General features: G+C 40.8%; 1 protein-coding gene across 1 annotated transcript in view; it reads right to left on the minus strand.

Moving 5' to 3' along the window:
* LOC309593852 (uncharacterized protein) overlaps positions 1-22230 on the minus strand; it is a gene marked incomplete at both ends in the record, with an annotated part of 202307 nt that extends 180077 nt beyond the window's left edge. Inside the window, 4 exons of the mRNA XM_082318985.1 lie at positions 5595-5699; positions 7147-7256; positions 7929-8063; positions 22130-22230. Of these exons, the coding sequence (XP_082175111.1) occupies positions 5595-5699; positions 7147-7256; positions 7929-8063; positions 22130-22230 (451 nt within the window). The remainder of the gene's footprint in view (positions 1-5594; positions 5700-7146; positions 7257-7928; positions 8064-22129) is intronic.
* Positions 22231-24573: the final 2343 nt, after the last annotated feature.

The raw sequence follows: 24573 nt of genomic DNA on the forward strand, positions 1-24573 counted from the left end.
GACTGTGCTAGGACAGGAAAAAACCTGATAAAGAGATCATGTGCACTAAACCAGAGAAATTTGAACATAAATTAGCTTTGTGCCATGCTCTTCCACTCTCCCTATGGGCTAATGCAGAATTATCACGTATTTCCTTCTAGTTCACACATTTTCATGTTAAAAATTCCATGTTTGGTAAAACTGCATGGGAGGGACATAGGCAAAATATGAAAACAAAACACCAGAACCCCTGACAACGGTGAGGGCCTTGCTATCAGCAGCACTGCATAAGCACATTAAGAATTAAATCTATCCTCACAAATACTCAAACGTTATCTAGTTCCACGAGGAAACAAAGATCCATGAAAACTAAAGACAACTCTATGGGTAAGAGATCCATAGGAGTTTTAAGCTTGGCATTTGCTATTTTAAGGGACCTATAAAGAACGAAAATTTGTAGCACCGTTTCATAGATATATACTGCCCTGTAAGGCTTGTCCAGGTCTTCAGTCTCAAAGAAGAAAATATGCATCTCTCCAAGAGACCATAATGGCAGACAGGACATTAATCCGGAGTTTTATCAAATAACTCTTTGCAGGAAGACATATTTCCTAGAGGAAAATGGAAGGAAATTCTTTTTCACAGTGAATGAGAGAATATTTTTCACTGCAAGAAGATCCACCAGACTTCATGCCATTTTAATCAATGGTTTAAAAAACCTAACGAACAAAAAAAACCAAAAAATACACCCACCTTTGTTTTAAGTAGTTCTGTAGTGTAAACTGTGATCTACCTGGAGTAGGAAGCGCTGACATTTTCATTTACTAGAATCTTTATATAGTTCAATATTTTAATAGTGTGTGACCAGAGTTAAGGAAGGGATTGACAGCTAGTCAACAAACTGATGAATATCTAATAAGCATTTCATTTTAGCTACCCATGTAGTGTGCTTTTTGCCTTTATATACACACACATTCCAATGCTATTATCTTACACTTAATTACTTAGGTCTCAAAGCACTTTACAAAGGAATGAGCTATCATTATCAACATTTCATATACCAAGAAATTGAGGCATAGTGGTCTAATTTGGTAAAAGTTATTGAACTCCTATCCAAGGTCAGTGGCAGGTGAAAAACAAAGCTCTTATCTCAAGTATCAGGCAAGTACTATATTCAGCAGACCACACTGCCTCTCAAGATGTGGTAAATGCTTCCCAGGCATGCAATCTTTAGTAATCTACATCAGCCCATGTAAAAGAACTTAAAATTCCACCTGCATTACAGCAAGCATTACAGTGTAAAATTTAAATATATTGACACTTAACCTGTTAAACACTGGAATATTGTGTTCAGCTTTCTTCACATGATTGATTAAGCTAAGATGACAAACACCATGTCATCATAAGATGACTTTCCTGACAAGTCTGCCCCGGTCATTCCTTGCGTACTTTTAAACCTCTTCTGAGAATACTCATCTTCTCAGAGATGCGCAATTGTAGTTACTCTTTCCTAATTATGGCAGCCTCTTGCAAGACCTTTGCAATGCTAGGATTTTGTTTCAGTCATGAAATTATAAACCCTGTTCAGTTCTCGTTCTTGCTTTTATTTTAAGTATTAAAAACAGCAGGAGGCACTTGGTAAAACCAGCAATAACTTGATGCTTGATGACAAAATGTTTAAGAGTCAAAACTAACCCCTCATTTTGCATTGAGCAATTTTACGTACACGAGGAGTAAATAAAGTTACCCTTGCTTGTAGAATTTGTAATGCTTTCACTAGCTGCATGTCCAAGCACAAGTCTCAGGGCTGAATTACACAAACTAAATGAAATTAATTTACTTCCATGCCCAGCTCAGGTGGCTAGCAGGCCTCGAACAAGATTACCAGGACAACTAGTGAATAACAATGAAACCAGCACTGCAGCAGAGCTTGTTCTTGGCGCTGGGTTTTACCATTTCTCTTTTTTGTTAGAAGTCTTCCCTCCCTTCCATTGGGCTCAAGAGAAATGGGAATCTCAACTTCCAAACAAGTTAAAAAAAAAAATAGAGAAAGAAATACAGCTTGGAAGTTTACATTGTAATTGATAGAAGTCTATTATTACAAGACAAATTGCAGCAGACAATGAAAGAGACAGCTCAATCTGTTACTGAATCCTTGTAATGGCTATATGAAGAGCTCGACCATTTCACTCATAAATCTTTCTTCTAAGTTTGTATTGCTGCTTGTGTGGGTAAAATAATAAAAATATGGAGTGAAGTATACAAGAGATGCAGTAATGCATTTCTAGTCACAATTACATAAAGTTTGTTACGGGAATCATAACCCTTTCAGCATCTAATCAGAAAGAATGTCGTGTTACAGGCTGCTAAAACTCCACATGATATCTTTAAAAAGTCGTTAGATGTGATCATGCCAATTGTGAATAATCATCTCTGCTATAGATTGCTATGATGCACTGGGCTGTCATAAGTCATTCTCGACGATCTGTCACAAACTTCTGCAGGACAGACCAGTGCAAAGCGTGTAGCAACTTGGCTTCCAGGAGGCTGACCACTTGCTAACTTAATGGCAAATATAAACGCAACAAACAGGAACAGCCAGATTGGAAGATTCTCGAGATACATGTTCCTATTTATTTTTTTAGAGTAACTGATTTTAATAATATTTTTATAATAATTTCTTGTCTATTGTCTGCGCATGGTCGTGCCCGGCAGGGAGATCATGAGAGCCACTGCACAAGTGAAACTTAAGATATTCTCTGTCAATACTGAATGACAGAAATAGAAAAGATAAGCAAAGAGGTCAGAGAGGGGAGGATATAAAATGAGATATACATGCAACAATTTTGCTCAAACAAGTGCAAGTACACTTGTGACACCCATGGCTCCTCCTCTGTCCAGAGACTGACAGGAGGCCACAACACCAAAAGTGACAGAAACCAAGATGGCAATCGAGGATGCCCAACGGGCACCTTTCTGCCAGTAGTTTGCGGTCTCGCATCCAGTTAGAGCCTGCCTTCCCCCACAAAGCCCCTGAGAGGGCTACCTGAACACTCCTGCCAAAGAGACGATTGAGGGATGCGGTCCAGAGGTACAAGGAACTGCGCCTCTGGACCAAAGACAGTCCCCTTTGACAGCCTCACATATCATAGTATAATCTTTTCCACTAACATTTTATATCACATGTTCCGAAAACAAACCATGGTTTTCCTGGCACTCATCTGTTCCACCAAATCCTCAAAGCAAAAGATGCTGGTAGGAGAGATTGTTTTCCTGTGGGTTAAGTGTTGGAAGGAAAACAGTTTATTTTACAGTAAGGTTGCACCAGCAAGTAGGGAGGAGGGGACAGACTAGACTTAACGATCATTTAAAACCACAGTATATTACCATTAAGTAATGCAGTCACATTAAATTCAAGCCACTTTAAAAGAGCAATATTCCACCATCAGACAGAAAAACAGAGGCTACAGCTGCTAGTTCCACAGTACATTTTCTTTAGTTTTGCTTGCAACAAATATGATACAACACTCGCAAGCATCTGACTGGAGACGCCTGCAATGGTTAAGAGGCCTTACACTCTAAATTACCTTGCTTTTGTTAGGCAGGTGAATTGTCCATAACATTCTTTCTGAAAGGAGGCTTTTCGCTTCAGAATTTAATTTATAAACTCACTCCTGCCAGGCTGCGATAGCAGCTACTGTATAAACCTGAAAATGATGACGACTGAAATTCCATTCAAACCTTAGGAATCAATAGAAAGCAGACAAACCACCAAGATAAAGTTCCACCCAACTGCAAAGAGCAAGAACTGCAGGATACCTCACATTGTTTTTACAGTGGCTGCACCAACCTGTGAAATAGAGACCGCACAATCTCATTTCAGTTTGAAAATCTGACCTGTGCTATCCACATGCTGCACCCACATAATCTGCCTGTTGGAAATGCCTTCGTGCCGTAGGTATTTCCAGGCAATAGAAGGAGACTCAGAAGACTAGCAAAGACAGTTTCGAATTTGCTGAGACTTACACTGCATTTGGTAAAAGCTTATTATATGGGCTCCTTCGAGATCCTGATCCTGTTTACCTTGAAGCAGCAGATCTACTGTAAGTCAGTAACAAAGCAAACTGCATTGGCGTCACTCTGGTTCATACCAAGTTACATATATAAACTTGTTGTTTCTATGGGCAGTGAAGAAATACGCCATTACAGCATCACCCTTGGATTCTGCTTAACTGAACTAATATTGTCTGAAAGCAGATGTTGGCACACTGCGGTCTGATGTCAGCAGAAGTTTCATTGTAAAGAGCTTTGCATTTTATTTAAATGCTTGCTTATAAATGAAAAATACTATCAATGACCAGGCTTCAATGAAAACAACCCTGTTGCAACATTTGCTGACTTTCTGCATTTCCCACTTACCATGCCTGCTGCAACTCCAGCTGTGTTATCATCTTCACCGAGGGAGGCTGCTACCCCTACGGACACAGTTGCTCCGGTGCAGTGAGCCCACACAAGACCCAGTCCATCGCATAAGCCTTGGTGGAGCCCAGAGATCAGAATATGACAGAGGTCATGAAGCAAGCGTGAGACAAGCTATGTGTTGAGTAGAGAGCTTAGCTTTCCAGCTCTTAAAGGGATTGCTGTAAACAGTTGTTACATTCCTTCTCACTTACACCTCATGTTAGACAAGCCAGGTGAGGATGGGAACATATTAGAATTTAAAAGTGAAAAACCTAACTATTCAAAAGTCTGCCTTTCTTTGAACAAAACACAATGTGCTTCAGTTGAAAAAGAAATTATCATTTGTCTAATACAAAAGAAATCCTTCATCCCAATCACAGCCTACTCTGAAGGAATGACTTTCTCCCCCCCATTAAGAAGCCAAATGGATGCAGTTCTATAATTTTGGAGAGCTTTACACAGTATGTGATAGTCTTATTTCACATAAAGCCACAATGGGTTGTCTTGTAATTTATCAGATTGTGAAACAGCGTATGAGAGAAAGATTGCCATTGAGAGTGGGTGATAGTCTAAGCCACATAGAATTTAGTCTATAATATGCTGGAACACAGTTATTGAAATAAAAGATTGATGCATAAATCATTTCAAGAATACTAGGAAATATTTGGTAGCGATCTGCAAAACCAGCTTTCCTACTTTCAGATGCACCAAAAGAAATCCCATGAATAAATATATTTGGTTCATTTGCTACATTCTTTACCTACTGTCCAACCTGGTTTGATCAGAATTTACTCTCATGAGGGTAAAAGCAATGCTGAGACATTTAGCAAGAGTGCTACAAGAACGTGCAAGTTCAGAAGCAATAGAAAGATATTCCACTGGACACCTCTGCTGATATTCAGTGGTATTATCCATTACAGAAACTCATCTGATATCAACCAAATTAATTTTTCATCTTGATTTGTTAAAATTTAATAGCAAAAAAGGCAAATTCTGGAAAATAAGACAATGACCAAATAACCAGTTGGAGCGCAGCAGAGGCAACTTTAATTTTAAGTCAACGTTAATAAAATATTCATGTTTTAACAAATAGTGTTAAATGTGCATTTTACCCAAACACCAGATATATTTGAGACAATTTATATTTGACTCACCATACTGGCAGCGAGGACCCTGAAATCCTGCAGGACACTGGCACATCTGGGATCCTGCTTCAGAACATTTCCCTCCATTGAAGCAAGTGCCAACAGTGCACAGCACTAGTACACAGAAACAGAATGGAACAGGGCGGTTTTTTGCTGGTTTTGTGCCAAGGATCCTCCAGAATTGTCTCTTCCTGTCATAGTCCTGCTCTAACAGCAACTTCCAAACAAGAAATCCAGTTTTCATTTAAGTGGAAAGGTTAGACTGCAATAGAACTTGTTATCATGGGTATAACTACCATGTTGATACAAAGAAATTTAACTTGAATAAGACTAAGATAATGCAGCTTAACCTGAAGATGTTTCAGAGGCAGAAGACAGTTTCTCAGGACTCAAAGCACTACCTGAATCCAGAATGAAAGAAGAGACGAACTGCTAGAGAATAGTTCAGCAATGGTTAAGTAACACTGGTATACTAAACGATGTTATATATGTCCAAGGGAATTACAATACTTCCCTTCCTCCAAGGCAGGACATTATTTATTTACAATAAGTTAAATTTCACATACTTGAGCCAAACTTGCAAAGAGTTTCAAATATAAAAGAATAACTCAACTACTTCCGTACCTTAAAGAATTCAAAGCAAGTCTGTACTGCTCTTTCAGAAAGAAAATAATTTTATATTGCCACTGGTGCTCAAAGGCATTAAATCCCTTTACACCAGAGATTAAAATACAGATTGTAAATATATCTTTGACTTCTTACAACAAAACAGGTGCACACTAAATATGTAGATTCAAGCTGAAACTAACAGGAATACCTCTCAGGCTTGTTTTTGTTTTTTAAATACAAAGAGACAATCATAAGGCAAGCTCTCTGAATGCGGCCCTCAAGATGGTATGAAGATTAAAAAAATGCATAGGAACAGATGCTAACTTTCATACAGAAAATACAATTACTGACAAAACAGTAAGAAACCTAAACAGTAAATTGCTATCTTCTACTCATGTCTTGTTAACAGTGGCTGAAGTGCTTCCTTACTGTTTAAATTAAATTCCATCTTTTAGGAAAACATCCAATCACGATAAGAAATTCCTGATAGGAATAGGTTCTCAACAGGTGGAGAACCATAGGGTAGAAACACAATTGCTTCAATGGCAACAGCAGCAGTGAAAAAGCCAAAACCAGTCAGACTCCGTAATGAGTGCTACGTCCAAGAAACAAATGCCTTGCAGCAGATTTCTTTGCATAATTTGGGTAACAGCAATAAGTTTGGTTGGCCTGTCAAAGCCAGGCTGGCACAAAACTGCTGCAACGACACAAAAAGAAATTCAATTTCCACTGTTTAGATTAAAAATTAGCCATACTTGGTACTTTTATGACAGCTTTTGTATTTTTAAAAGAAGTTTCTTTCCCCATCAATAGATTACCTCTTTATAACTGGAAATCCCAGTTATAAATAGCAAGAAACAAAACCTTTCTTTCTGGAAGTAAGCATCAGTAGGAAAGTAAGGCCTAAGGATATCATCTCTCTTGGTTTGTCACAGTTTGGCCACCAACTTACAGTGCAAACAGCCAGGTTCATTGTCATGTTGGACCCATCCAGGGCAGCACTTGTAGACAGTCTGACGCTCCATTCTGTACACCTGCTTGTAAACTGTGTAGTACCCAGACCTTCGAAGAGAATAAGTTTAAGAGAACAATCACAACTTCTACTCCACTTATTCACCTCTCATCAGTAACAAACTACTCATACGTCATATTTGCTATACATTATTTTCAGCCTTTATCAGTAGTTCCTGTTAAAAATGAAGCAAATATATCAAAATGCATCCTGATAACATCCAATAGCTCTAATATACTATGTTCACATATTTTCTGACGAATTTGTATTCAGGCTAGTCAAAGGTGAGCAATATTGTTTTGCAATCAATTTTGGTTTTAGCTGTTGGGGGAGTTGGATCTCCTCCCATCAGTTCTAAGCACATGACAGAAACAGAATGAAGTTCAGTTTTTCAAAGGAGATGACATGACAGCTGGACTTCACCTGAAACAGGATGAGATAGGAGCATTTTCTGATAATACAAAATTGTGATCTAAAGCCAGCCAAGACGTTCATGACACACCCAAAACACAGAAAAGAAGACAGACACATTTCCCGCTCAGTAATAACAGACTTGAAGTCTCACCAGGACATAATATATTCCTAACTAAGTCACACATATTTCAGATGAAGTAGTTTACAACTTTTCTCTCTCTCTCTCAAAAAAAAAAAAAAAAGAGTTATAAAGAATTTGCACTAAGTTCAGTAACAGAATTCATTTATAACGATAGATGATATATTACCTTCTCTCGTAGCCCATGCACCACCTCCTCCCCGTGCAACCTTGTTTCCACATCTTGACCATACGACTAAAGGCTTGAACACATGGCTGTTGGTGTCCTACCAGTGCCAACTCAAACACTGGACAGACATTTGGCCTTGAGGAAAAGAAAAAGATATACTTTATTATTTCTAGCACAAAATTTATAAGTCTAGAGAAATATACATACGATTATGCTATGTGTAACAGTTAATAAGTTTGAAACAGATTTCATATTACTATTTAAAAATACTGCAGTTCTATGACTTTTTTTTCACCTTGAACTGATCAAACGGCTAAAAATACAGTATCCCTAAACACCTGACAAATCATGATCTCATGATTTCAGAGTGGCAAACGGTCCACAGGCATTAATGGAGCCAAGATTTCATTAATGTATTGGTTGCACAAGTCACGAGCATGAACACATCCCTGATGGCAATTTTTACATGAATGGCCCAGCCAGCAAAACGCGATTGTACTTTGTTCCCAGAAAATGAGAGCTAAAGGGCTGGAACAGGATTTGCCTGACGACTTGGCAGACGCTCTTTGCCGTCTCTCGATAGCACCAGCCTACAGTAACCCCTTCAGGTGAGGCACTGCCTGACAAAGGATGGCGACTCACAAGCTGAGGAGCAGATGACCAAGATGAGGGAGCCCGAGAGGCTGTTCCTACACCAAGACGAGAGGCTGTTCCTACACCAAGACCGCTAGAAGCCTCCCCGCTAGGTCTTGTACATGCAACAGCCCCGATTCCAGCTGACGTGCCAGGGTGGGAATTACAGACTTAGCAGCTCTAGGTACTGATCTCCACAGCTCAAAGCTACTGAATAGCCAGCCTCTATACACACAGAATGAAAACACAGCACCTGCCTTCGAAAACAGTACGTAAACTGAACCAAATACACAATGAAATTCAGGCTCCATGCAAGTCAATGGAAAGTGTAGTGTTGATTCAAGGGCAGATAAGATTTATCTAAACTATTGCTGTGGAAAACATATATTCTGTAAGAGTCCCCCTTTGCTATCAGTCCCCTCAGGGAAGCACATGAAATTCATAAGAGGAAGTATCTTTGTTCTCTGCTGATTATTCCTAAAATAACAAGACCAAAATAAAAGTGTTGCTTTGTAGGATGACATGTAATCTTCATCCTGCTACCTAGCCCTAGTTACAAAAATAGCAGGATTTCAGGAGGTATGGAGCGTCAAAAAAAAAAAAAAAAAAAGGCTACATGTTGATGGTTTTGCAGAGATTCTGCCAGCCTTATTCCGATTTCTTTGCCCTGGTGTAAATTCAGAAATGCTGCATGCCAGAAAACAACTACATAAAACATGCAAGGTCTAACTAAAGCCACAGAACATGGAGGGGTTTGTTGTCTTTTAAGGCAGGAGCCTACTGTAACAAAAATGAAATTTTTGAGTAGTTTACAGATTGTTAACATAATAATTAAATCATCAGTTCCCCAAGACAGCCTGCTGTAGCTGATGAGACTTTTCAAACTTCAGCCTCAAATGACTAAAACACAGGAGGCAAACGGGGACCCTGTACACCCGCCCTAGTAAATGGTAACCAACATTCGGCAGTTGTGTCTTACAGGCTAAGCAGACAAGTCCGGCCCCAGGTTTCAGTTTGAGACCCCTCTTCAGGCTAGAGTAACAAAGAGGGAGACGTACTCACACACTCGTTTCCTCTGTCAATCGACGGAGGTATGAATGTGAGCCTGTGCTAGAAAACGGGGGTGTTCACATTAATAAGATAGATAACTGTTCTAGCCCAACAGCTGCCTGCCAGTTAAAGTTATCATTAGTTACACTGGATATTGTTAATATCTCATTCAAGATTTACAGTGCTTTTTATCTCAGAGGCCCAAAGTACTTTACAGCTCCCTATTATGGCTGAACACCATGCAAGGTAGCCTTTCTAATAAAAAGTACATCTTTCATCTGCAGCTCTTCAGGTAGTTTACAAACATCATTAAATTAAGCCTGTGCAGCACAAAAAAAAAAAATACTGTAAGCCTGATCATTTTTACTGCTGAGCTAAATACTTGGAAGAAACCCTGCCTGCCTAGATCAAATCCACCCCACAAGATTCCCAGTACTGTGCACAAGACCCTCAGTACTCCACAGAGGCCAGTGGTCATGCAAAGCACACCCAGAATGGGAAATCCAGCCAGGTCTCCCACAGGTACTGCAGCTCGCCAGCTGAGGGGAAACTGGGGACATCCTCTCACATTTGCACTAGAAAACCTTATCTTGACAGAAACGAGTTTCCTGAACTAGAATGCCTGCTTCTCCCAGGCCTTGGAGGAACTGCTCATCTGCATGGTCCTAAACCACACTTGGAGTGGACATCCCTCCCACGCTGCTACATGTTCTTTCTCCTCCACTGCCGAGTCCATTTTCTATATTGCTCCTTATTTCCCATTGCTTGAGTTCGCCCCAGCTACAGCTACCAACACCATGAAGCAAGCCAGAAGACAGCAGCAGCATCATTTCAGATTGCCTTAAACTCCTCCAGAAGCCACCCTTCCTCCACGTCCCCATGTCGTCTCCATTACTTAGCAATCCTTCCCACATGTCCCAGCTACCCCTTCCTCTCAAATTACCTCACCATTTAACATATTTAGCTTAAATTCAGAGCAATTGTTCCCAAGCCATTCTTAGCGCAAAGTCTGCCGTTTGTTTCACATCCAAAGGAGGTCTTTGTATGCCCAAAATCTTGCCTGCTTTTTTTCCATTACGTCAGTTGGTCTAATAAAACCCTCGCCTTACTTAGCAACCATGCCTCACTTAGCAGGCTTTTTAAAATGACTCTCCCTCTAGTGAATAGAACATCGTGTACTGATAATTCATGCATATCTCCTTTTATTAGAATTGCCTAAAACTTTCCAGATAAAGGTACATTCATATGCATCGCTCTTCCATAAATAAAAGAGAGAAGCTGACAATTGTTGTAATGACATACCGAGCCCATCCTATAAATTCTTACTCATGTGATATTGCCCTGTTACCAGGAATAGCTGTATTGACTTCTGTGATATAGTTAATAGGAACAAATGGCGCTCACAGAACAAAACAAGCCAGCAGCATAAAGTCATAGGTTTATTAAGATTTATTCAAAGTAAGCCATTCCTCCTAGATGCCCTGGGGATAATTTAAAGGCAGATATCAAAACTTCTCCTACACTATAATTAAATTGCAGCAATTGCATAACATGTAATCCTCTGCTGGCAAAGCTGGGAAAAAAAACCATGCCCTCTCCAACAATTAGCCATCTTCGCAACTCCCCCCACACACAGTCAACACACCAGTTTTTAAGCCATCTGACTCACTGCTCTTTGATAGGTTACCTACAAATTTAAGAACAGTTTCTGGAACAAGACTACAACTATTGAAAGTACAGTCTTGTATCATGGCATTCTTTAATTAGAGGCCGTCTAAGACTAACCTGAAACCTCAAGTGGATGTAATGGTATATTTAGAGGAGGAGAGCTCCATTTTCACTCCCATGACCTTTGCATTCAGAAAATATTTCTTAATGGGAGTTTAAGTGTTAAAACAAGCAAAACGCACAAATGTATATTATGTTCTATGATTTGATTGATACACCAGTCCTTTAAAACCTTTTTATACCGATGCTCTCTGTTAGCCAAGACTAACACGAAGGCTATTATTAGCTTGTCAGTCTGACTCGGGCGAGACGGAAAGCGCTCTTTTAATATTTGCATTAGGAGACTGCCCTTTAAACAAAGACATCCTACACACTTCCAGCTCCAGACTTAAGATTCTAATGAACAGATAATTAGACCAACGTGAAGCAAGAGCAGCCTTGGCTAATCATACGGCTGTGATGCCTGTGAACCACTGCACAACAGGAAAAGTTTAGAGAAAATTAAAAGCATCTCCCAGCAGGATATAATTCATTCCCGTGTTTAGAATTTAAAAAGGAGTACGTATCTTCATACAAAGATACAGTCAAAAAAGTACCCACGGAGGTCTATTAAATACCAAGATGGCAAACCTGGCTCAGGAAGTCCCTGAGCCTCAAGTTACTGAGGCCAAGGCAGTTATTCAGGCCAAGTCTCACTGCACGCTCACCCTTTTCTTACTCTCCTCACGAGCCATTTGCTGCCCACTCCTGGAAGCCGCTCACAAGCTCGATGAACTCTGGTCTCACTCACCCAGCATTTCACAGCATTTGGACATACAGACAGCATCCTTGAAGTCTTCGGTGAGTTACAGGCAATTGTGGTCGTTCATCCTGAGCTGCAATTCTACATCTTTCACCTCAAGCTGTCGTCACCACCAGTATCACCTCAACTGATCTGCCCTGAGAAGGGATTGCAGCCTTCCCACAACTCATGGCAGAGAACAGACGATAGAAACAGCACATCTACAGTCTCCCAACTGAGCATCTCTGCAGTTTTATCCTTGCCCATGATTCTGCAAGTCTGAGAAGGATCTCAGTGCAGCTACCTCTTTTACACACACTCACCCAAACATAAATCATTTTATATAGCAATAGATGGGACTCTTATGATGGACATGGCTTTCACATAGCAAAGGAAAAGAGAGTTACAGGTACGGGCCATCTGCTTGCCGGCACAGAGAGGCAGCTTTCTGCACACACTCCTGGCACATGTGGTCCAAAAGGGGCAGACAGAGGTGAGGAGAAGGGAAGACAACTGAACACACAAGAGCTAGAAAGGGAACAGCTCCACCATTTCAAAAGGTACATCATATCTCTGTGACAAGGATATTTTCTTACTCTGCCTAGCACAATCCTAACACCTGGCTCTTTGAATGACAATTAAAATTAAATCACTCATTCTATCAATCCATTTTTTTCCAGCTCAAATCAAGAAGCTAAAGGTAGGTAGATTTAATGGTAGCGAGAGAGCAAACATACATCAAGATATCCCTAAAGGTTTCTTTCAGCAGCACAAACTTTAAATCAAAACATTAATGACTATGAAGCAAAGAATGATTTGGCTGTCTGATTTTAGGTCTTTCCACAGAGACTAAGTGAATGACACCACCTTCTACAGTAAGCCAGAAGGCTGTTAACATCTTCCTAAAAATGAGATGTTGTAGCCTGCGTTGCCTCAGCTGAAGAATTTGCAGCCTGAACACTATTGATCTTCATAGTCAATAGATGAAGCCTGCCGTAAGAAGTGACTTGGTGGTATTCTGTATTTTCAAACCACTAATTGGTCTGTGCTCCCTCCTTTTATGCCGTTATTAAAAGTTTAGAAAAGCATAGTCTATATGCTTTTCCAGATTTACTTTGAAAAGATCAAATAAGAACTTTCCTTAAGGAAACCAAGATAATAATCAGGGCTAAATTCTCCATGGCTGTGATGACAACCAGTGGTTTTGCTCTAGAGATATACTGATGTTGATCAGAACATAGTTGTACATTGCTACAACGGCTTTGGCTAGAAACTTCTCAGGCGAGAAGATTGTCTGAATCTTCTCACACCTCCAACCACCCAAGCAAAATATCCCCAACTTCTTAGAAAAGAGACCTCTAGAAAGGCAGGTTGGCACCATGCAGAAACATGCTGCCTTGTAGAGGAGAAAAGGTCAGCAACATGATGTTGTATGCAAACGGGATGTTGATTAAAAAAGTTTGCTATAAATATCATATCAAGTGGAAAGGAGAGAAAAGCAAATTTCATCTGAACACAGAAAAAAAAAAAGTCGTATTAGGAAATAGTCCACAGAAACAAAAGGTCCAACAAACAAGTTATATATATTTATTTATGTAGAAACAAAGATAAATTTTGTCTCTAGATATATATTGCTTAACAGCAACAATAATTCACAAAAGGCTGGAATGACAGAAGAGGCTTTTCTTCCTTTTTAAAGTGCCAAGCTCTCCTTTCTACCCTTAATTATTATTTTAAGGCTCATTTCCCCACATTTCCCAAATAAAATTAATCAGCACTACCAGAGACAATTAGGACATCCTGCTCCCTTGACCACTAATCAATCCCAGCTCTCTGCTGATCCTGTATCAATATTTGTGATGTTTATATGCCCTTTGGGATATGGATTGTAAGCACCAAGCTCATTTAGATTAGGTCTCATTATCACTACTATTCTCTGGATCTGCGGACGAAGGTCCACCACAGAAGACTCTCCTAACCCCACAGGTTACTAATGCACTGCTGTGTCTTATTCACATCCGCTCTCTGATTAGATGGAGCAGCTAAATAACATGAGAGTTCTTTCAGCCTTTGTGCACTGCATCTAAATTAAGAGCAAATCAATATGAGATGATTAATTACACACTCAGCTATTATAACAACAATAAGATTTTTAGTTCCTACTGCTATCAAAGTTCAGCATCTGTCGTTTAGCTTCTATTTAACTATCCTCCTCCCTCCCCCAAGACAGAATAATCTATTTTGGTTAGCAAGAAAAGCAGAAGATAAACATGCACATCCAGATCATTTAACTATGATTTGCCAAGTCACCTTTTTTTCCATTTTAAATCAAGGATTGATTTTTTTTTTTTTTTTTTAAAGTAGCGTCACATCGCCTCAGTTGCCAGCAACATCCAGTTTTATAGTTTCTTCTACTGGCTGACCTCTGCAGGCGCTAAGTGGCTTCTGCAGGATCAGGCAAGGCATCAATCAAAGTACAGACCCACAGGATGGCAAATATAGTATCACCACTTTGGCATACAACTCTGATAACCTCCAAATACCTGTCTTCATTCATGTTCAGGGAAGCATGTGCATTACTTTTATTTACTGTATCCAAAATAGTTGATTATCCCAGAATATGGATCTTTGGCATGAATCTTATTGTAAACAAAGAAAATTCACTACCAAAATAATAGTACAACAACTGCAGAGACTACCTGATAGTAGCATCTTCTTAAGTCCATTATGTCTGTTATTGTTAGGTGCCTTCTGCGCACCTCCACAGATTTCTACGCTGGGGTTATTTTTAAACAAGTGACTTCAAGAACAGCATCCCGGAGAGTGCCAGCATCACTGCCAGCGACCAGGCCTGCCGAGACTCACACAGCACCAACAAACCCTTCTAGCATGCAGACGGCTCTACAGACCATTTAAGGACCTTTGTCCCAAGGATCCAACTCTAATGTAATTAGAAAACCATACGGGAGGTCACATATAAGGAGGCTAAGAGATAGTTTGCACATACTCATTGTTAAGACAAAGCAAATAATTGTCCAGAATTCAGACAAAACTGAGTGTTATAAAGATGTGAAATTATAAGAAGAAAGCCTCAAGTAGCAGCAGTCATCTCTAGATAACATTTTGCATTAACTACACCCATCTTAATTATCACACCACTGCAGAAGAGTGACTAATAAAAGCCACCCCAGTAAATCTGCCAGGTACACACACCTGAGCTTCTGCTGGCAAGAAGGCACAAGAGGACCTGATGCTAAAATATTAAAATAAAAATCACTGAAAAATGTCATACCACTTGTGTCATAAGGAGGAAAAGCTCATTTTGGTTTACAGCAAGTGCCACATTGCTTGACAGTGAAACTAGTTAGACGGTAGTGAAATCCTCAGTTTCAGTTTGGCAACCAGTATCTACGAATTGTTCACTGCTTTTGTGGTGGATGTCAGATTTTAACAGTTTAGAGCCAAAACCTCTTTTCTTGAAAGCTTACTTTTGAAGTAACATGTAACATATGCAAGAAAAGTCCCTACACGCCAACGTTTTAAGTGTTAAACTATTCCAAGTCTTTTACTCCCCTATAAATCCTTAGCTGGATACCACTGATGCAAATGCCCATTTGATTTTTTTTTTTTTTAAAAACATTAAGCAATTTTGGTAGAGCTAAATATTTTATGAATTCTAGCCACAGAAACAACATGGCAACTAACAAGCACGCATTAGTGGATTAGTGTTCAACAGTGGTAAACGGGGAAAAAAAACCTCACCAAACATTTGTATCTTTCAAATTAGAAACTTATGCTGAGGTTCTAAATAACCCACAGATTCCTGGTGTTACTTTACAAACAAAAAAATAAAGCTGGACAGGCCTTGCCTCATGAAGAACACAATTATAAGATGTAAGTTCATGCAACCGTGTTTTTCACCATTGATGATGCATCTGTCAGGCAGGGAGAGCGCTAGCAATTACAAATAGAAGGATAACTGCTGAAGAGTATTGTAAGGGTTGAGGTGTATGGAAACTCATTTCCTATATGGGAATATTCTCACCTGAAAAGACTAGGCCCAAACTACATAAGTGTTTTGTAATTTGAGGGCTTTTTTTTTTTTGTTATAAACCAATACAATGCACCTTATAAAGCCTCCTCCGCAGGCATAGCCCAAGATATTATGATATATTTTCAATTTGAATTAATTTGTGTACATAAAAACACAGTCTGGACATGGTGTTCTCTCCTAAGCAACAATTTGAGCCAAGTTCTGCTCTGACTTACAAAAGAAAGGCAGGATGGTGTTTCTACAAAAGAATACAAAAAAGAGCGTCAGCACTCCGACTTCAATAACACTTATCTTTTCACACATGAGATCAAATATTCATCCACAGGTCAAAGGCACCGAGAGAAATGCAACTAAATGTACAGCTCAGCTTGTGTATGCATTATATCTGAAAGCACACACCTGCTTGCGCAAAAGGCAAAAATCTCAAGTTTACCTCTGGAACAATTAATGACTAGTTTTAAACCAAAACCAGCATGGAATCCAAAGTGTAAAACCAAGACTACATATGTTCAGTCTGCAATTTTAAAATGCTTTGATTTAGCAGTAATGAAAGGAAATTTCTTTCTCCTCAGAAATAAACTAAAAGCAATAGATTTTAGAGGGAACGTAAGCAATAACAGGCTTGAATTTCAGAAGGAGGAAATCTATTAACTGTGTTCAAAGAGAGAAGGTATTTAATTGGTGAATAACATGAGCCTGCAATATGGTCTGTTAACCCTCTGAGAGCCAAAGCGTCGCTTCCATCAAAGGAGGTTCTGCTGACAAGTCATCCAAAGACTAGGTTTTACATTACCAGATAATCTTACCCTTCCGCACCAGGAGGTTTCTTCAAATTTATTAAAAATGTTCCATGTTCTTTGTCCTATCTAGATCATGGCATGCCTAGAACTATGATAAATCAGTAGTGCTAGATACAAACAAAGCAGAAGAAAGAAGACAATGCAAAAAGCAAGCTGTTTTCCTAGAAATCAGAAATACTGCAAGCACTCGGTACATGCACTTAATAAATGTGTGCATAAATAACTAAACTGTATCAACATTTTGTAATGCAGCACAACAAAGCCTAAAGAAACACTGACAAGTTCCCCCCTCTTAGGGCGCATTTTTGAAGAGTAACTTAAGAAGCCAAATCCATTAAAAGTGAACGGGAGCAGGGGCTTACCTACCTTAAACTTGCAGATTTAAGACTCATACAGTATTTATAAGCTATTGTGATTATGGGTGGCAAATTTCTAAACCTCTTGCAGGTACATTATGTGATGTCTCTGATATGAAAAGAGGTATTTATAAAACTGGAAAATATTTTACAGTCAATCATAAGATCAAGCTCATCTTTGATAAATACAGCAACTTCAGGCTATCACATTTTATGACCATGTATTTTCAGTCTTATGGCTATTTCAGAGTTTAGGAGGAAGTCTTGATCTCATTTTTCTCCTGAAGAGCAGGAAAACGTCACAAGTCAAGAAAAAAAACTACAGCATGATGACACTCATTCATTATCTTTAAGTCTCCTGCCAATGAATATACTGGGGGAGAAAAGAGCCCTTTACCATCTGTTTAAAGACTAAATTCAAATTTAATTTTCCTCTAGAAACTCTGAAACAGGCTTTAACTGCAAACTCTTGAAAAATGTGATTCTGTGTTATCATGCTGACCAGCATGAGCTCTATCTGGTGGCAAGATACTGTAATGCACAGGCTAGAATGACTTTTTTGTTCAGCATGATGTTCACATTCACAAAGATGAGAAACACCTCAGTTTTCAACATTTATTTTTCTTTCCTAGCAACAACTACTGGATATTAAAAGGGGGGGGTGGGGGGGGCACACAGAACAGGACACAAGACAGGACAAGACTGCCATAACTTTTATGGCAAAGTATTTAAACCATGCTTACTAAAAATCACACTATCCAAGCCTCAAAGGCTGGAGGTAGCTACCATTCAAGAATACTCAGGGTTTACTGCAACCAGATCCTAGGCAGACAGGACTAGGAAGAAGTACTTGAGGTTTCAGCTGAAAAAAAAAATTTAGGTAAAATTCAGTAGTCTAAATCAGAATTTGGCAGTGACTCTGGGTTGCCGGCACCACTTCAACCAAGGTTTAAAAAGAGTTGATAACAAAGACTAAACTTGATCTTAATGTATGATACAAATTTAAATACACCACAGTGGCAAATCAGGTCCTATTTTCACTAGAAAACCGGCAATATTTTGTTAACTACCAAATCTGTGAAGATATGATATCCCATTCGAAGAAACGGAAGGCGATTCTACAACAGTACTCAGTTCTGCTCCAAAAACTAAACACACCGCAAGCCCTTGTTTAACACTAAGAATACAAACTTTGCTCACACCTGCAAATTGGCATCACTGGAGGTGAAAATACAGTGTACTGGCTAAACAGCCAATATACTGAGACAATTTCTCACCAAGAAATGATTATACAACCTACTTTTCACATCATTTGGACAGTATTATGACAAAACTCCAGGCTCCAAGTTCAAGCTGTATTGCCATATACTTTATAGAAGCTTTTTTTTTTTGCATTAATTTGTTTTCTGCACTGCATTCCAACATATTCAAAGTGACATGCAATTTGTTCCACTGTAGCAATCAAAATTCAGATGCCTCTCTTCGTATGGAAATGCTTTGTACACCAGTAGTTTATTTTGAAATACATTCCAGTCCTCAAAAAAGTGGACTTCACCTTTTTAATGACACCTACTTGCCTAAAAAAAAAGTTATTTATATTACTTTGAAATATTGTCCACAACCACACCTGTTTGCAGTGAGACACAGTGCAACACTGGTCCTCTATCTCTGTAGCCCAATCACTGGCTCAGTTAAAGGACCACGTTTGCTTGAGTGTTGTAAATGCAGATACCATCTGAATGCTAGATTTTGCTTTTGGGAATATGCTTTATCTGGAGGAGCACAAGTAAGCCTACAGTGCCCCACAGAATTGAAGAAGCTGGAAAACAGTTACTCAGCCAGGAATCCAGCTCTAAATCCAGGTGTTCCTTGGAATGTGACCAAATTTACTTGCTTATGGATAGAGTAAAAATATGCAGCTGCAACATTTGAGCAGTCAAAAAACCTAAAGAAAATAGTTTTATTGCAAGATTGCGACTGCATCCTCTAAAACGCAGTCAGACCCTTTACATGTCATGCTGGACCTGGAAAACCACAGAGCAACTCAACGGGCTTAATGTTGGCAGGGACAAAGTTTATCTCGTGACTTTTTCAGAGAAGTCCTCACTCATGCATCACTTGGGAAGAGAAGAATCCATTCTCGAGCCATGTCTCAGTCCTAACTATGAAAAGTAATATTTATTGCACAAATGGGGTTCCTAGCACATACCTCATAACCGCTCCTGCCTTTTGCTCTGTCCTATATAGCTATGAGCAAACATCTGTACTTCTAAAACTTGCAGTGGAATGTTTCTCTAGGAGAGGATTTACCATGTCTGACAGCAACTCAAGCCCTCTACTCTTAGGTCTTATTTCTGCCCTGTCCCACAACTACCTCCAGCCTTCCATGAAGCACGATCCTGAAAATAAACTCAACATGAGATAACCACACTTAGAATGTCATTATATGCCCTAATTTTGAACTACAGAGCTCACTGCAAAGTGAGCTGCTAAAAAACATACTTTCTGTGATGAGAGATGGTTAATTCCTCATTTCAAGGCCTAAATAGCATGCTTTTCAATGAAAAGTGCCTATTTGTTCTCTGGTCGTTCCAGTGTTCTCTAAAGTTCTAATACAAGATCATCAAGGGCTAATTGTCTGGAAACGTAGTTGATGGAAATAGCTAGTCATCCTATAATCTGTTCTACATTAAATCTCCTCAGGGGGCTTGGAAGCAGAATACCAACATCCACACAGATCCCTTGCATTTTTAGCTAGCAGCAAATACTCATGTTAGCAGCAGAATGAAAACAATTAGGAAGAATATCAGCCACATAAGATCTCAATCAAAACAACAACAGCAAATGCTAAAGGAAGCACCCGGCACGGTGTGTTCCAAGGGATACATTTGTTGTTCTTATCCCATTGACTGGAGATGACCAATGTCAAAAGAACAAAACAGAATTACTAAAAAAAGGCCATTGATGAAAAGTGTCCTTTTGGACATGTCACTGTTTCTTGGTGAAGGCTGGCAGGCTTACTCCTAAGGAGTAATGACTTTTGGTATTTCTGTTTACATCAAAGGTAAAGTCCCCAAATAGTGTAAAGTAAGTTTGGAGTAATACTTATACTTGTCCTAGCTCAAGAAAAGCAATAAGAATTACAGTAATTGCAGGAATATGCCTCTTGGGAAAAGCACCCAAGGCTCTGCCACAGGTACGAGGGTTTGGGTGGGTTTTTTTGGTTGCCGCTGGCTAACAGTGCACTGCTGCACCCACTGACTCGAGCCCAACAGTAATATTCTCATATAGTTCCATTTCCAGACAGGAATGTTTCCTATATTCTTCCAGTGACACTACCTTTAAAAAGGTAAAGGCAATCTTTAAAAAGGTAAAAGCAAAGAAAAATTGTTTGGAGGCAATTCGCAGCTAATACCACCTCCAGCTTCAAAAGTGCAGAATCATAGTTATTATGGATATGCCAAATGCAAATAGATTAATGCAGGCTAACAGTATTCTTCCTCATAGTAGAGCAACTGCTTATAAAGAGAGCAAGAAGCATGCCTGAGAGAAACACAGAGCACTTTTAAAAACAAAAAAATGCTTTACCAGAAAATGAACTTGACTTCTCTAAACATTGTGATGGATACTTAGTGCTCCAGCAAAATCGAGTCATATAAACCACCTTAAAAGCACTACTAGTAAATACATATATTTACATGGTATTGCACAGATAAACCAATGAGCAATAGGCTTAGAAATTTCAATGTTGTGACAGAAGAAATAACTAAATTGAAACCAAATACAAGACAAATTAATTATAAAAGGGTGGGATGAAGTTGATTAAGTCAAAAAAATAGGAAGAGCAAAGAGGTTAGAAATCAGGGTATACACGGACATCTGAAAAGGCTGTTGCCAGGTTGCTTTGGGGGGTGGGGAAGGGGGAACAGGCATTCCTTAAAAACACAAGAGGAGCTTTGCAGAGGAAAAGGTGCCCAACACAAAGAAGGGAGCAGTTTCCAGCAATTTTATTTTCTATTTCAATGAGCAAAAACTTTAACCGTAAGATTTTGTGCGTGCTCTCACCTATTCTACTTCAGAATTTGCCCAGAAAACTACCTCTTGACAAAAACGTTACACTGCATTTACAACAAAGGACATTTGTTGCTCATGCCAGGCAGAACACCTCATAGAAACTTCCTCCTGCAAGAGCAGCAGCACGGCTACATGTGGCCCTAACTCCTTTGTGTCTGCAAAGGAGCTGTGCTTACAGCTGCGGATGGATGCTTCCCATCGCTCCCACCCCTGTCTGCTCGTGGTCCCTACTCCTCCTGACTGGATTTGCATTTTATTACTCCGATTTTTTCTATTACTGTTCTCCACCAGGTGAAGCTCACCGTAACCCCTCAGAAAGCACGGGCTGGTGCAGCCGTACAAGGCTCAGCTCTGCCGCCCGTTCGCTTGTTTCCAAGTGAGAAGGAAGAAACAGACTCAGTGATACCGATGCACTCTCTGAAGCTCCCTTCAGATCTCGAATCAAAGCCGAGCAAGCCCGCCCGCCTTCCCTCCGGGGCTGCAAGTCTCACGGGTAACCATTCAAAACCAACTCCACGGATCGGAAACCTACGCTGCGGGGGGGAACCCGGCGAAGTTGAAGGCGCACCTAGCTAAACTTTCTCCGTCGCAGAGTTGAACCGCGCTCACCAGCGAGCGGGGGAACTCCGCCACGGCGCCACGGCACCCCGGGACCCTGTCCCCGCCGGAGACAAAGGCGGCGCGCCCGGGCGGTGCTGCAGCCCCCGCCCCGCCGCCCCACTCACATGCCCCGCTGCAGCCGCGGCTCCGTCGCTCCGCTCGCCCGGGCGGCCAGCGCCCAGCACAGGTAGAGGTAGAGGCACGCCGGCCCCGCTCCCGCCGCCATCGCCCCGCCGAGGGAAGGGATGCGGCGAGCGGCCACGGCTCAGCAGCAGCAGCCCCGGCCACCAGCAGCCCTCCAAATCATTTAAAGCGGCGGCGAGGCGCGCCACTGGCTGGGCGGCCCCGGCCCGGCCCCGGCCCGCCCCCGGGCCGCCCCCGCCCGGCACCGCAGCGCTGCCGCCCGCCTCCCGCCCGGCCCCGGCGGCGTGCTGACCGCCCCGCCTCGCCTCCGCAGTGTCCCCTCGGTTCCCCGCCTTTGAAGGGACTTTCCTGCTGGTCCAAATTCCCGTTGGGTACAACGCAGAGAGGTGGGGGTAAGGAGGGATTTGTTTGCGCTGAATAATACGTGAAGCGACATGCAACCTCATGTTGCTGACGGTTACCCGTTCCGGAGCAGGGCTGGCCGCCCCCTGCTCGCCCTCCCTTCCTCTCCAGGATGCCAAGCTGTTTCTGCTCTACTGAGAGAGATGTATCTTGGCTTCTCTCTTTTTCCTCTGGTCCTTCTTTGTTCTGTGCCTGATGTCCACTGCAATCACATCTGAGCACTTCAAAGAGGTAACTGTGAAAATAAATGCATTTAACATCATGAGGGAGGCGTAACACCGCTACTGCTGAGAGGTAGTGATAGCAAGAATGTAAAGCTGGGAACCAAGGAGTGGTTTCTTAAATCCCAGAGTTGCACACTATCCTCTAGACCATCCATCCTCTCCTCTTCATGATCTCTCCAGACCTTTACCACTGTCAGAAGGCAACTCTTTCCCCTTTACTGGCAAGAGAAGGGAGACCAACTGACCTGGAAAGGGGACTGCGCATAGTAGCAAATAAAAAATGGGAAAAACACACCCTAAGCATTTTATGATCTAATGTAGGACTCGGGGTGCATTGCACCATGATTCTCCTACCTCCAGAGACCCGTGACTAACCAACCCCTGGGCTGTGCATGAGCAGCTGGGCCCCAGCCAACCGGCGCTGAAGACAACTGCCATCGCCTTCCGCGCCAGCGCTTGGTCCCGAGCTGCTCCCAATTAGCTCCTATACGCATTTGCGACAGCGAACTGCGCGGGTACGCTAACATCCTCGCGGGTTAGGGGTCAGCCTCAGTTTTACCGTGCAGTAATTTGTCTGCCTTTCAGTCCTGGAACAAGATACACCGGCTTCTCCTTCACACACACTTTACGAGCACAGTTTCCTGGATGGTTTTTACTTTCCAAGGCCTTTGCTAAAGCAGGTAAATATTTATGAATCATAACAAGAAAACTGTTTTTATGTTGTTCATTCCTTTGAAGCTTGCATTGACAGGATCCCCTTGAGATTTTATCAACTGATTTTTTTCATGGTAAAGAAAACATATAGCCCTTATCTGACCTTAGAGCAGATTAATTGTACCCTGAAATTTCCATTGAATCGCTAAGCCTTTCTTGCATCTGGAGTAGTTTTAACTCTGCAGGACCTTGTGTGGAGCTAATCTCATTACCTCCTGCAGAGCCCATAGTTTTCTAATGATTTTATTTCTTAAACCCCAGAAAATCTTTCTTCATAAAATAATAGACCTTCATTATATCAAGGCTGAGTGTTAATAATGTCCCGAGATGTCATCCCAACCTGGATTATTTTCAGGATCACATCATGGCAAAATAGCAAAGGATCTTATTGCTCAGCTGTTTTTTCCAGGAGAGGTAAATTAGTCTTTCAAAAACGTTTTAATTTTTCCGTCTTAAGGAACTCAACAATAAACTGTTCAACAATATTTTTCAAACCTGTATGCGATCATTACAAATTATACACAACATTTATTACACCCAGTTATTAAGAATAATGGAACAGCAACAGGCAAACTGGGTGGTACTGAAGTGCAGAATATCTTACTTGGTGAATGCCACTTAATAGATGAGACCTTTGCCTGGGGGCCACACAGCAAAATACAGCTGCAGCTGAATTCGGAAGATGGAGCAGTGTAAAATCTCCTTGCAATCTGTGCAGAGAGCCTTGCAGGCCTTGCTTTAGCAACTATGACACTGACATTCTCCTGAACTGAAAAGTAAACCCAGCCTGTGCAATGTGCCCTTCTTACAAATATTATCTGATGTTTTATCCTCAGCTGTGTTTTAATTGAGAATATCCTGCAAAGCTGTTGACTTTAATGGGACGATTCACATGAGTAAGAGTTGCAGGGAACCAGCATTGGTGAAAGCAGTTCCAAAAGCCTACTGTGATAATTGATCCGACTGTGCCCGGTTAAATCTTCAGACCTGACACAGATAATATAGACGTTAAAAGCAGACTCATTTATTCTAGTTCTTACAGTGGTAACAGTGGGCTATGTCAGGAAAAAAGGGCAGTGGATACA

This window comes from Platalea leucorodia (assembly GCF_965183815.1).
Source record: "Platalea leucorodia genome assembly, chromosome: 8".
Lineage (NCBI taxonomy): Eukaryota > Metazoa > Chordata > Aves > Pelecaniformes > Threskiornithidae > Platalea > Platalea leucorodia.